Raw genomic sequence first — 15,198 nt, forward strand, 5'->3', positions numbered from 1 at the left:
ACAGCAATGGGAAAGAAGAGGAGTAAGTGCCCCGAGTGGTAGGATCTCACACGGGTTCTGACCTCAGAGGGGGACTGTCTGGTGGAGTGTCACTTACATCGCTCTGTATGTGCATCATGTTTTTAGACAACTCCAGGTCCATGGCGTCAGGCAGGTAGGTGTAATGATGGAGAGAATGCTTGTAGTTGACATTGCTGGCAACGTCCTGAGCCTTCTTAGCTGCCACAACGTTGAACATATCATGGGGCGTGTTGTATTTCGTCTTTGTCTTCTCATAGTCTTTTTTATACTCCCGGTCTGACTGCATCTTGGCCACATTCATATAGTGAACCAGTTTAGGATCATCTTGGAGACTTTGGAAGCCAACCATTTTCCCTTTGGCTTTTTCATAATCTTTTTTGTACTGAACCTATTGGAAACAAAAGTGGGTATATTTTAAAATGTAGTTATGAAGATTTTACTGAACAATGAGACCATGATTTAAAGCAATGGAGCTCCCCAGAAATTACTTCAATAACCAAACAATTAGATATTCATTTGTACACAGTTTGAAATGTAGCCTGGTAAAATTAAAATGTTATATCGAGCCCATTTGATTGTCTATAGCTACTTCTGCCACACAAGAGAGGTTGGGATGGGGGTGTTAACCATAATTCACATCAGTGACGAGATAGAATTATAGTAGCAGTAGAATTTTAATGAGTCTTTGGATACCCAAAGAGAGATCCAGAACCAGTTGTATGTAAACACGAATCAGCTCTGAATAAGAAGGTGAGAAGAAGTGAACTTGCTTGGGGAGATCTGGGAAAAAGCATGGGAAACTGAGAAGCAGAGACGTGAAGGAAGGATTGTGTGTATGTGTCGGGGTGGGGAGTAGCTGGAGGAGTACCCACAGAGAAAGGGGGTGGGTAAGAAATTTTGGATGGCAGGGCTTTTAGGATACAGATATTTATTATTCAATTGTAACTTATTTACATTGGTGCAAAGTCAACTTCATTTCAAACAATCGGTGAGGTTGTGCTTGGGACTTAAGGGGAATCCAAAACAGGGGACTGTGTTCCATCTCTGGATCATGCAGACCAGAAAGAGAAGTGAATCTAGAGTAGGGGAGTCCAGGTGAGCCAGAGCAAAATCATCACGTGCAAGCCAGGAGCTGGAGTTATGAAAAGACAATAAACCTCAGAATATCTGCAGCAAGCTGAGGGGGAGGGTACTCCATCAGCTCTAGGTCAAATGATAGGGGCTTGAGTCAATTTGATTTAACTCTCAAAGAGGAAAGTAACTAGTTCACAGCTGGGTGAAAGTAAGATGAGGAAAAGAAACAAAGACTAACAAAATTCCTAACTTTCATGAGCCTAATGATTACGGTGAAACTTGGGGCCAATTCATCCATCTCTGGAAGCAATGAAGTAAAAAGAAGTAAGGCAAAGAGGGAATTCATATAAATTAAGCAAGTTTTGAGATAAAATCTTACTACCAGGAGGCTATAAGGATTTAAACAGTGAGTGACTTATTTCCACGAGAGAAATAACGTGAATCTGTGTAGCAATATGGATGAGACCTTTAACTTAGGGTGTTTGATGAGAACTGGCCAGTAAAGATTCTACAAATCGTAACCCCCAGGAAAACTCAAGTCTATTTAGGGAATTTCCCCTTCTCAATAGTTGTCAGAAGGGATCGCTTCCAATTAGGGACAACAGACGTGGTGACTTGGGGATAACAAGTCCACCCTGCCCACACTTTCTAGTTACACACAGGTGACCACCGGCTTGACTTACATCACTCGCCGCCTGCCTGGCAGCTTTGGCAGCTTTGATGGGAATCGCGTCCGATCTCAGGTCATATCCCTTCTTGCTCAAATCTTTCAAGTCTGTTTTGTACATACTCTGAAAGAAAAAAAGTCATCTGAATACAACTCAGGCCACATTTAGAGAGGGCTTCACATGCAATCAGCAGCTGAGCTCATGTGCACACCTCACTGATATTGTAGGCATTAACTTTAGCCTGGATGAACTGGGGCAGGTCTGCTGGCAGACTGTATTTGTGAAGTATTTCTTCTCCTTTGGCTTTGTAGGCAACCTGAAAGAGGGAAAAAGTGCATAAACAAACAAAGTAGGGAAGAGGGGTTAAATGACACAGGAAAATAACTTCAGAGTGATCGTGTCGCACAGAGTTGCTTTTTATGAAAGACATTCCCTGTGTCACCCCCACATTCACCTGCAAAGATCTGTAGGCCTTCAAAGTCTCATATGCAATGTACAGGGTCACCTATCTTGGGTGCCTGTTCGGCCCTGACAAAGGTCCTTAGGTATGCCCGAGGAACCTCTGGATTTTGTTAGGGGCACCTCATGGAAGTTAGCCCAGGGAGGTGACCTGATAAAAATGTTAACCTGTAGACGCTTTGGTCAGCACAGAAGAGGCTAACTGGGTAGGATACACAAATCATCTATATTATATCTGTGGGTTACCGATGGGACTTAGGGGTAGTTTATATGATGTTTGTCTTAGCTCTGACTTACAGTGTGACTCCCCCATAAGATGTATTGCCTATATTCATTTTCCTGGTCTTTTCTAGAAATAGGTTTGTGGTGTTTTTTGTCATCAAGAGAAGTCCCTCTTACCTTCTCCTTGGATGGCAATGTTAAATGGCTGAAAGGACAGTGAACCCAGTATACATAATACTCTAAAGATATGAATTAGGTATGCTTTATTAATGAAAGGCTGAGAGAATTACAGTTGCTCACAAAACTGAGTCTCTTCAGAATGCATAATAATTACAGGTAATCAGTATAGTAGGAATACAAATGTACTTGTGTTAATTAATATTTATTAAAACAGAGATAGGATTAATACTTACATCACTTCTCTGAGCCTGGTTGATTTTAGACTGTACTATAATCGGAGCATCTTCAATCGAGGTAAACTTGAGAGTGTCTGGATGTTGGCGGTATTTTTTCTGTTTGGTGAATTTAAAAAAGAAAAACAATAATTTTACTCTCACTGAAGGCTAATATATAAGAAATCCTTGAAATTTATTTTGGAGAGACGAGGATTTTTCCTGATTTTAAAATGTAAACAGATTCTTGGTTGGCTTGGGGGAAAAGATGAATACAATACAAAAGCCAGCGTTTTAAAAATTGGCTTAATTTTGGATTGTCTGGGGCAGTACAGCCCAATACAACTTTCAGGAACCAGACTTTGTTTCTTGCTTATGAAATGAAAAATGAAATGAAAGAGGGTACTCTCAGCCAAACAGAACCCAGAAACACCACAAAGTTTTCTAAAGGATTACCAGAAAAGCACACAAGGAAATCTGGATTGTCTTTGCCTGTCACTAACAGGTTCTCAAGTTCCTGTCACTCCAACTGAGGTAGAGAAGTAAAGAAGCTCTCTGGCTGAGGGAGGAGGAACAGAGGAATTAGGGTAACAGCGAGTGGTTCCTGTAGGAGAGGGAGGACTTTTGTTCTGCAGCCCCCGTGTGCTTAGTACACAGGTTGTCACTAAAGTGCTGAGGAGCCACAGGAGAGACGATGTTGGAAGGTGTTCTCATCGGAAGCTGGCAACTTCTAGCTACATTCCTGTATTCTTCTCCATCTAGTCTCCTGGTCGTCTTCCATTGTACATATTATACATCCCACTTCTGTGTACAAAGTAGCACCACCCAGCTTCAGACTTCTGAAAACTACCAACCTAGAACCTTTTTGAAAAAATCTGATAAAATGTTGTTCACCAAAAGCAAGCAAAAGCACAGAACAGAAACTTGAGCGGGAAGAAAACCCTCACTCAGCACCTCTATTCCTTCTTTATTTGGCTACCCTCACTGATGATGGATTTGCCTGACAGCAATGGGAATGTTCCACTGTTAGACAACCAAACTGCAATATAGCTATACAAAGGAATACTACTCAGTAATACAGAAAATATGGCAGACCCATGCAAAAACATGGTGCTAAGTGAAAAAAAGTCTAATACAAAAGAAATTTCTAGAAAAGCAAAACTATAGAGACAGAAGGCAAATCTATGGTTGCCCGGCATTGAAGATGGAAGCAGGAATTTTTCAAGGAAACTTTGGTGTACTACAAGCATTTTAAAATTCAATTATGGTGATGACTGTGCAACTATACGAACTTATTAAAACTTGTCAAGGTGTGCACTTCAAATAGGTGAATTTTATGGTACGCAAATCATACCTTGATAAAGTTGTTCAAAAATATTTTTATCATGAATGGTTAACATAAATGATTCTGGTGACATAAAGGGGTATGCTTATCTACCTGGATAATTCATGCATGTGGTACGTTGTTTTTTTTGTTTTTTGTTTTGTTTTTTTTTTAATCTCAGCAACAATTACTAGAGAATGAAGCAGTAAAGAAGGTGCTTGCGTGGTTTTGGGGGCTTTAACATAGCACGTTCCCAACTCTCTCTCTGTAGCACATAGGACGGCTTTACCTCATTCAGGATGTCTGAAGCTCTCTTTGCCTTTTCCATTTCCAAGGACCCAAAAGGTACCCAGCCACAGCCTTTCATCCAGCTGTTGTAGTCGGCTTTGTATTCAACCTACAACACCAAGAGAAAGGTTACTGTTCTTTGCTCAGCATCATCCTTACTCATAAAACCATTAACATTTTACCCAAAAGGATGTTTTTAGGATTTCTGAAAAGCTTCTTCCTCTGTACATTAAGGTTATTTAAAAAATTTCCTTCGTGAGAGATTTTAACAGCCCTTAGGTTATCACTGCTTTTCTAGCTGGCATATATTCCATTTGATCCTTATTTCCAACTGAAGGGAAGTTTATGGAACTCAAGTTCCAAACTGGACAAATGCTACCCTGCAAGCTGTATTTCAAAGAAGAAATAAAATTGTTATATTTAGATAATCAAATGTGAAATGTTTGCTCGCTAGAACTCTAAGTCAAATTAGGGCTGAAGGCCACATTGAAGATGGATAATTTCGCTCATTTTCTAATTAGATAAGATTTGATAGTAGTTAATTTGCAATATGTGTTTGCACACATTGCCCTTCATATGTAATGGTTAGTTTAGGAGTGTTTCTGCACTGATTAACAATGCACATTAAAATAGTCACACTCGTTAATTTGTTTATGGAAGGTCATTATCATTTGGAATTACTCCTATTTTGGGGACAGTTACTCGATGTTATTAAAATAATAGGCCACTCTTATTGTCTGGCTATAGGAGGTACCTAAAACTCACATTCTAGATACAAAATTCAAATTGCTGTTTAGTGTGGGCCTTTTTAATTGGAATAAAAAAAAAATCAAGAAACTATTTGTTTCCTGCCTTTGAGAGGCTTACAATCTACTTAGGAGAAAGAAACATAGCAAAATTAAAGAGCTAAATAAGCTAATAATGCATAAAGTAAGATTGTTAGTAATGGGAATTTCAAATTGTGCAGTTGCTATAAAAAACAGTAGAGTGGTTCCTCAAAAAATTAAAAATAGAATTACCATGTGACCTAGCAACTCCATTTCTGAATGAATACTCAAAAGAATTGGGGGCAGGGTCTCAAATAAATATTTGTCACCTACGTTCATAGAAGCATTATTCGCAGTAGCCAAAAGTTGGAAGCAAACCAAATGTCCACTGGAAGATAAATGGATAAACAAAACTTGGTATATACATATAATGGAATATTATTCAGCCTCAAGAAGGAAGGAAATTCTGACACATGCTGCAACATGAATGAATGTTGAGGACATGACATTAAGTGAATTAAGCCAGTAACAAAAAGACAAATACCAAGTGACTCTACATGTATGAGGTCTATAGAGTAGTCCAGCTCAAAGAAACAAAAAGTAGACAAGATAGCTACCTATATAAAAAAAATTGTTGATAATAATGAAGGAGATCTTTGTGACAGTGGTGATGATAACAGTGAATGTTTACTGAGACTTCACCAGGGCCTGACACTAAGCTAGGTATTTCGCATGAATTCAAATTCTCAAAACAATTCTTTTATTCTAGTTTTACAAGGAAGGGATATAGTGATGGGTTCATGCTAGAGTCACGTCTCTCTAACTCTTAAGGGCATGGTCTCATAGAACCACAAAGGTCATCTTCCTATTACATACTTGCTACATACAGAAGACAATGCAGACGCTTCTGAGAATTGTCAAAAACATGACTCCACTTAAAGATTACTTCAGTTTTTACCTTAGAAAGAGGGAATAGAGAAAAACTGATTACTCACATCACTCTGTAGTGCATAAGCCTTCTTGGCAAGATCCACGTTGATGCTATCGGGCGGGTAGCTGTAATTGTGTAAGATGTGCTTATAGTCCACATCACTGGCAATTTCCTGAGATTTCTTAGCTTGAGTGACTTGGAGCATATCAAGAGGTGCAGTGTAGATGGTTTTTGACTTCTCATAGTCTTTACGATATTCACGCTGTGAATAGGAAATTTCCATTTATTACTGCAAATCTTCAATGGATTTCCAGAAAAGCACAGAAATCGCTCATAAACAACAAACACGAGTTAGAGAAACACATTCAAACATCTGAGTACTTATTTTTTTCCTATAATTTGTTCATATGTTACACATTACTGAATGCTTTCCCCCCCCAAAAAAAAATCATACATGGACAGATTTTCTCAAATCTCTTTTTAGCTCAAAGAGCAATGTCAGACATTAGGAGCCCACAGCTTCTGCTTCAACCAGGTATTACTTTATTTTAAAACGGGTTTTCAAGGACTTTTAACAAGAATTATTTTTACCAAAGCCATCTCAACTTTGAATTGTTTTCAAATAAGGAAGTATTTTTTAATTGATGAGAATTCTATGACAATCATTTCATACTTCCGATTATATAAAATAACTACTTCATGAATAGTGCTGTACATTTGACTGCTTGGCTTTTCTAACATCATCTTTAAATGGTTACTGATTTTTCAACCTGACTATGCTTCTGACAGTAGATAAGCTCCACTGAGAATCCCAAATGTTTTTCATACCAAGCTTAATTTTGGTAACAATTTAAAAGAAGCTTCAGATTGCAGCAGTAATAAGACCTCAGAGGAGAAAAGTTTGTGAAACTGAGCCATTAAAGTAACCTTGGCACTTATTACAGTGTTCTCATAAACCAAATGCCTTGACTGGGCCTCAGAAGGCGCTTTCATTGGCTGGTTTTCTGGAATGTTAGGGTGCTAATTAGGTCAAAGCCCCAGCTTTATCATGTCCATTCACCAATTACCTTAAGAGAAAAATTCTGACCCAGTGCCTCTAGGGAAATTCTAAACCCATTATATCTCCCCATAATCACATAAGCATTAAAGACAGTGACCTAGGCTAGTAAGTATAAATATGCCTTATAAGTCTTCTGTAGAAATTCCTTGTGCAAATGATCTGATCTTTTAGCTTTCTTAGGGAATACGATCTTCTTTCTAAATATTTTGTGGGCAGTTACTTTTACTGAATAAACTTATCACTTAATTATAAAACCTAGACTTTGGTTTATAAAAATAAAATATGGAAATTTTCTGACAGTATGCATGAACACTGAAAAACTGATAAAGCAATGTCACAACAGGATTAGTGTGGGGAAGTGTTTTTGACTAAATTGTTTTGACTCTTTTGTTCATGCTCATACCAGTTCACACATATCTGCGTCTATGAAATGCTGTCAAAGGTCCAAATGGCTTTAAAAGATTCTCTTTAAAAGCTATGCACATTCTGTATCTGCAGCCTAGCATTTAGCCTGGATATTCTGTGAGAATGATTCATCATTGACTATCTCTTTTGGTTGCCGATGTCAATTACCACGTATTTTATGAACACTTACTTTGTGCTTAGTGTTCTAATGGGTTCTGTGATAAGATGAAGAACAAAAGATAAAGATACATGTGCTGTTAACAGGCAGCTATAAACTTTTGAGTTGAGAAGAGATAAGGATCTAGTGAAAAGCGCCGTATTATGTATGTGAGCACTGTATACTGACATAATTCAGTGTGAAGTTATTAGAGAAAATTACTGAATATGATGTTTTAAAGTGTTATACGACTATACAGCAGATGCGAAATGAATTAAAGAAGGTATATATAGATCATTCTATGAACACACGGTTGAAATGAAAGTAAATGATACAAACATCCTTCTATTTAATTATGAAAAATAATATTTGCAAGCTATTTTGAAATTCTTACTCTAAAGGAATTCTCTAAACATTTTTTAAGCAGTATACACTGCAATTTGTAATAGATATTTTCTTCTCTGCAGTAAGAATTTTAATCAAAAGATGAGACTTGGACCATAGGGAAGCCTTAGGGAATTCATAAATTCTCTGAAATTCAGACAGAAGGCATGAAGAAAAAGTTCATCTATCTAGAAGAATGATCCAAGACTTCTATCAGATTCTCAAGGTGGTCTAGAATCAATGGAGTATTTTTCTTGAACCTATGCCAATACTAATTACTAAACTTAACAAACAACAATAGTAAGATTTTTATCTGTGATACATGATTTTCTTCCAATATATAGACAGTTTTAAAACCATCATTTTAAAGGTTATTTTTCAATCAGGAGAAAATATGAAAATATCTACTGATGTTTTCCAAAAAGTTTTGAGAATTAAAATCAATATTCTATTAAATATTAAAGCATATATTTTTCACAGTGTAATGGACATCAAGTATAAATCAGTAATTTCCCTCCTTAAATTGAAAGGTACAAGAATCTGGGAAATAATTCTACTTCCAAAATTTCTCCTCAGCAATTTGTTGTGAACATGACAGAGCCCATGGATATGGAATCTTTTTAATATTTTTAAAATGTTTTTTTTTTTGAGAGAGCATGCACAGGGGAGGGGCAGAGAGAGAGAGAGAGAGAGAGAGAGAGAGAGAGAGAGAGGTAGACACAGAATCGAAAGCAGGCTCCAGGCTCTGAGCTGTCAGCACAGAGCCCAATGTAGGGCTTGAACCTACAAACCACGAATCATGACCCAAGCCTAAGTTGGATGCTCAACTGACTGAGCCACCCAGGTGCCCCTGGATATGGAATCCTTTTACATGCTACCACCCTTGGGCATGTTAACAGGGATGTTATCTTGAAAACAAGACAGATTCACAAAGACACTCACATCACTCTGGTTTTTGGCCGTCTTCAAAGAGTGCAGCATCTTGGGATCGTCATGAATGCTGAGGGCTCCAATCATTTTCCCTTTGTTTTTCTCATAGTCTTTCTTGTACATCACCTGTAAAGACATCACACATGCCAGAGCCCACCCATCGGGAAATGTCAGTGAGGGCGCCCTGCCCAGGTGCCCAGGCCACACTCACATCGCTGGCGATCCTGCTGTTGGCTTTGGCTGCCAGCAGGGGAATGGCGTCCACTTTGATGTCAAACTTCTTTGCTTTGCTCTTCTCCCAGTCTTGCTTATAGACATTCTGGACAGAAAAATTTCAGCAGAGATGTTGTAAGAATGAATCTAACACAGATTCATCCAGTAAAAGAAAGAGATTGAAAATTTGTATATATAGACTTATTTCACCTACAAATACCATATTTACAAAATGATAGTACAATTATTCATTAATCTGTCATCCAGCTTCTCCCCTATACTCTTTTTAACATTCTGTGAACTTTCTAAAGATTCTGCTACTCTGATGTATAAAGGACAATGTATAATGACAACCATTTTGAGAAAGTGAAATGCAACATTTATAGGACAGATCTTACAAAACTCTAGAGATTAGCAGGGGCGTAATTCAGAGGATGTTTCTGATGGTAACAGAGAATGTGGGAAATGAAAAAAGGATAGCTAAGTAAGAGCCTTCCGAACATTTAGGTCTTAAAACTCCACTCACACTCTGGAAACAATCTCCATAGTTGTTTAGTTGCTGAACTCCTAATCTGGTTTTTTACAACACCCATCACATCTCCTCTTTGCAGGTACATGCAATGATAGACTTCTGTGCCTTTGGTACTTACGTCACTCAAATTATAGGCATTGACTCTGTGTTGGATAAACTGTGGAGCATCTGCTGGTACGTTGCACTTGAATTTCTCACTTTCATGTTTTGCTTTGTAATTCAGCTGGAAAACAAAAGATATCCAAACAGTTCAGGATCAGAATTTCCTTGAGGGCATATAGAGGAGTGTTGATATATATGGCTAAGTACTCCTACACTTTTCAGAAAAAAAATGCCTCAAAGAGGTAGTCCATCCAATCAAAGTCCATTACAGAACCTTGACCCTGACTCCCTCTTTCAGGATTGGGATGGAATCCAGTTTGCATTGTCATTTTGTAAATGCTATCACAATGTATATAGGGGAAACTCATTGTCTAAAGTTTTAGGCTGTGCCCTCAGGACACAAACACTCAATCTATTAAATTCTGTGATCTTCTACTCAAAGTGTGGTCTACCAACAGCAGCAGCATCACCTACAAGCTTGTTAGAGAGTCAACATATCCCTCCCAGACCTACTGAATCAGAATATTTTTGCAGGGTCACTGGGTGATCCACATGAAAGTGAATGTTTCAGAAGCACTGCTGTTCTTGCCCTGTTCTTCACATGGCTGGACCATTCTGCTTTAGATCTTCCTTGACCACCCAATTTGAAGTGTCCCCTCACTCACCCCCTCTCACATCATTCTGTTTGAATTCTGTCTCATGACCCCATATTAGTTTTCTTATTACTGCCAGATGTCTTTCTTGTTTCTGTGTTTTTTATCTTCTTATAAAGTCTTAGCAAACTGAAGAATGGAGAATGCTTGCCTTGTTACCTGCACAGATAGATGCTCTTGTTGTTTTTTTCTTTAAGTTGCCATCAAGTCTTAGTCTGCGTTATTTTGGGTATGTGACACATCCTAATGAGCAAATCCCCCACTGAAAATTGGTGACTTATTGAAGAAATATTCGTTATTTTTATTTTTAACACCATCTTTCCTGAGGCTACAATTCAATCTGGCGGCTTCATTTGCATTTTATTAAACCAATCTTGAAAAATGACACCGTTGGGATGACAGATGAGACCATGAAGATTAAGCAAGAAAATGCTTCTATTTCAAAGAAACACAGCATTCCAGGTCACTCACACTTGCACAAACAGGGCACTTACGTCGCTAAGCTGTTTTGTGTTGAGCTGGGCTTGCAGCAGTACAGGAGTATCAGTGACAGCTGTGAATTTAGTCTTATCTGGGTGAACTTTGTATGTATGCTAGAAAAAAAGGTTCTTGAATGAAATTTCATAATGTTTCTTTATATTCTTGTTCATATACACACTAACATATAAAAAATTTCCAGTCAAACATAGAGTTTATTTCCTAAAAACTTGGTTGATATGTTTTCACTTCTTCTCTCTCTCTTTCTCTCTCTCCTGAAGTTGCCTCTAAACTGGCCTCCCTGCTGCAATTTAGCAACCAGATTAATCTTCCTCCTATTGAAGCCTTACAATGGCTCTCCATTGCACATGCCTTCACTCTAAATTGTACCCTGGCTGATGAACCCTACTCTACAGAATCCACCCCCAACTTCATCTGTTACCATTTCACCTCTTCCTACTGTCCCTCCCTCCAGTACACTTCAGCCACCTCATCCTTTCAATTCCTTGTTCTTTGCTTAGACTGTTTTTCCAGTTGCTCTCACCTTGATCTTGGCCTGGCTGCACTTTCCTGCCTTAGATCCTCCTTGAGCACCTGGTCTATAGTGCCCATCCAGTCTCTCTCTCCCACATCATCCTATTTTAATTCTATAGCATCATTCTACATGGGTTGTTTTACCATTGTCTGATATCTTTTTTAAGTTTCTGTGCTCTTTATTTTCTGCCTCTCCCGGTAAAATGCATGCTTCCCAAGAGGCAGCCCATCTTGTCCCCTCTTCTCCCCCAGCACCAAGGACAGTGTCTGACACAAGCTAGCTCCTCATGTAAATTTGTTAAATGAATGAACACCTATGTCTCATAAATCTCCCTATTTTCCCTTACTTCCCAAACCATGTATATATAAACTAGTGGACATAAAGATTTCTAAAACCCAAGATATTTTCATAACAAATAGTTTTCTTCACAGTAATTTTTGTGCTCTCCAATACCACCCAAAATTTAAAATTTAACATCTGCTAATCACTAGATGTTAGCATTGAAACTCCTGCTAAAATTACCACTAGATGGCACAAGAATCCCAAACCCAATTTTAAGAATTCAGGGCAGCTGACTTACATCTTTGCACTGGTCTAGCTTCTTAATTGCTTCATATTCTTGCGTTATTGTCTGAGGGAAATAACATTTCCCTTTATCTTCTTCATATTCTGCTTTGTAATTTTTCTAGAAAAAGAAAGAATAAAAATGGATCATGGTTATTATTGCCCCCAAATAATATCACTGAGAGGCATGGATATTTGTCTTCAACTTACGTCACTGTTTTGTGCTGAAACTTTCATGCAGTGTATTTGATATGGGTCCTCGAAGCTGCCTACATAATGTCCCAAAACATTCTGTACATATGAATCTTTGTATTTAGCCTGAAAGAGAAAACATATTGACAAATATGTCAATTACATATGTTATTTGTCAAATGGTAAAAAAAGCCCCGAAACCCCAGGGGTAACCATGGCCTTTCGAACCTCACTGAAGTTCTTCAGCAGAGTGTCAAGTTGATATTTGGGGGTCTCACAGTAGTTCATGCTCTTTGCTTTTGTCTTCTCATAGTTTTCTTTGTATAATCTCTGTCAAAGGAAAAAGAAAAACAACGATAAAAAATATGTATCTCATGATATAAAAGCCATTCTCATCATTGCTATACTTAACCAAAAAGGCAAATTTTGTATTTTTTCAGTATTTTCCATGAAGCAAAAAAAATAGAATGAATATGGTAGAGCCTCAGGTCTTGTATAATCTAGGCTGCTAATAACCATATATATGCTTATATTATTTATCCTAACATTTCTCCACCAGAATAAACCAGAATATACCAATGCTGCTCTCTAAGCAATTTTTTGTCTTAAAATAATTCTTTCCAGGGGCACTTGGGTGGCTCAGTTGGTTAGGCAACTGACTTCAGCTCAGGTCATGATCTCCCGGTTTGTGGGTTCGAGCCTCGCATCGGACTCTGTGCTGATAGCTCAGAGCCTGGAGCCTGCTTCGGATTCTGTGTCTTCCCCCCCTCTCTCTACCCCTCCCCTGCTCACGCTCTGTGACTCTCTGTCTCTCAATAATAAATAAGTGTTAAAAAAAAATTTAAATAATTCTTTCCATTTGAATGTGTTTGAAGGAAAATGGATTTTTTAAATAGTGCAAAATTAGGTAAAAGGTAGAAGGTGGACCTTAGATACTCAGGCACAGTCCTAGAAAAGTATTCAGTTCAGCACTCGATGAAAATACATTTTATAACACCTTTGGAAGTTGGATTTTCTCATTGAGATCTAATATTTTCCTTTATAGTAATAATGCACAAAAAGATTTTTTTTCCATTTTGTTGTAGGTAGCATGTATTTCTACACATTCTCCTTAATTCTCCCAGATAGAAATCCAAAAATATACTCAATAAAAATAAGAATATTTATAAATGATACAGAATAGGGAGTTTCTCCTTTATGCCATGAATTAGAGAGGCAATTTTTGTAAAGAGTTTTATTTTATTTTGGATATTTTAGTCTTTAAAATGAGATCAATACTTTATAAAATTTTTATTTTATAAAATAAAATACTTTGTTCTTGAGGTTATGCTTCATCTAGTTTTCCTACTTTGTCTTTAGCCTGATTTTCTCACTTCTTTCCTTTAATTTTTTCTGTATGTATTTTTGCAAAGCACCTTAGATCAGATCATGACAGAATAAATATGTACTTATGGGTACTGAGATATTAAGCCCATTTCTAGAAAAACAATAAAGAAAATGCTATTGCTAGTATCTTTTGCCCTTAAGAAAATAGGGCATTAAAGAGATTAAGGAAACATTTACAATATTCACTGGTATCTCAAAGTACAGAATGAAGAGCTTAATCATCTTTTACCACTGGGTTTTCATGTTTGATTTGTTATCCTGAATCTGAGATTTCACTTGGGCTAACATCCCACCCAAAGTTATATTAAACTGTAAGTACAACCACATCTGAAAATAAGGGTGATTCACAAAGACACTCACATCACTCTGGTTTTTGGCTGTCTTCAAAGAGTGCAGCATCTTGGGATCGTCATGAATGCTGAGGGCTCCAATCATTTTCCCTTTGTTTTTCTCATAGTCTTTCTTGTACATCACCTGTAAAGACATCACACATGCCAGAGTCCACCCATCGGGAAATGTCAGTGAGGGCGCCCTGCCCAGGTGCCCAGGCCACACTCACATCGCTGGCGATCCTGCTGTTGGCTTTGGCTGCCAGCAGGGGAATGGCGTCCACTTTGATGTCAAACTTCTTTGCTTTGCTCTTCTCCCAGTCTTGCTTATAGACATTCTGGAAAGAAAAATTTTAACAAAAGAATTGGTAAAAATGACATGCATGTTATCACACTTTAAAGACAAAGGAATATCTCAATACTCTTAGTATGAATGAAATAAATGGGTCATTTTCATTGTTCAGAAAATCGTGCATATTTTAGGTATTTCTCCTCAAGCTAAAGCTTCGAATTTTCCAAGATCAAGATTTTCTGTTCTTCATTAGAATCTTTCATCATATTAACCTAATTCTAGTTACCATACTAATATTTGATCCTAACATGGAGTATTTCACAGAGTGGCACAAATATTCTATAGTTAATTTACTTTTTAGGATCTAAAGATAACACTTTAGTTTGATCTCAAAGTCCTTTGATAAGATTATTTCCTGAATCATTACAATATTCATTGATGCTGGATAATCTTAGCACTTATTTACAGAATTGTTGAAGAAATTGAGATCTCCCCTACAAGGAGAATTTGACTTTTCTATAAAATTAAGTTTTGAAAATGAAAAATAGCAACAGACACCTGGTCTTATGCCTTCTGAATACACTATATCTTAGTGCAAGTTCTCTTACATGTAGAAATAAGCACCATTTGTGTAAAAATAGGGACATTAAACCTCTGAGGAGTAAATAAAATGAAATTATATCTAAAAAATGAGGTCCTGGGTGAAAATTATAGCACAGTATAAATGAATGTGTGTCTAAAAGATCTAACATTATCGTTTGCAATTAAACATACATGAGTGATGGCATTTTGAGGGTTGATTGAAACATATTAAGATTGTCTAATTGTATGAAGCTACTAA

General features: G+C 37.5%; 1 protein-coding gene across 30 annotated transcripts in view; it reads right to left on the reverse strand.

The window, feature by feature from the left end:
* Positions 1–15,198, reverse strand: part of NEB (nebulin) — a 214,083-nt gene that overhangs the window by 168,354 nt on the left and 30,531 nt on the right. For 28 of the 30 annotated variants that reach the window (XM_045479788.1, XM_045479819.1, XM_045479813.1 and 25 more), the window contains exons 19-33: positions 14,296–14,403; positions 14,097–14,210; positions 12,579–12,680; positions 12,369–12,476; positions 12,175–12,279; positions 11,077–11,175; positions 9,946–10,050; positions 9,294–9,401; positions 9,095–9,208; positions 6,211–6,408; positions 4,450–4,557; positions 2,858–2,956; positions 1,975–2,079; positions 1,779–1,886; positions 98–409 (exon numbers count right to left, since the gene is read on the reverse strand). In XM_045479788.1, the coding sequence (XP_045335744.1) occupies positions 98–409; positions 1,779–1,886; positions 1,975–2,079; positions 2,858–2,956; positions 4,450–4,557; positions 6,211–6,408; positions 9,095–9,208; positions 9,294–9,401; positions 9,946–10,050; positions 11,077–11,175; positions 12,175–12,279; positions 12,369–12,476; positions 12,579–12,680; positions 14,097–14,210; positions 14,296–14,403 (1,893 nt within the window). The remainder of the gene's footprint in view (positions 1–97; positions 410–1,778; positions 1,887–1,974; positions 2,080–2,857; positions 2,957–4,449; positions 4,558–6,210; positions 6,409–9,094; positions 9,209–9,293; positions 9,402–9,945; positions 10,051–11,076; positions 11,176–12,174; positions 12,280–12,368; positions 12,477–12,578; positions 12,681–14,096; positions 14,211–14,295; positions 14,404–15,198) is intronic. The other 2 variants (XM_045479815.1, XM_045479814.1) reach the window with 2 other exon arrangements.

Source organism: Leopardus geoffroyi, chromosome C1, assembly GCF_018350155.1.
Source record: "Leopardus geoffroyi isolate Oge1 chromosome C1, O.geoffroyi_Oge1_pat1.0, whole genome shotgun sequence".
NCBI classification, from domain to species: Eukaryota; Metazoa; Chordata; class Mammalia; order Carnivora; family Felidae; genus Leopardus; species Leopardus geoffroyi.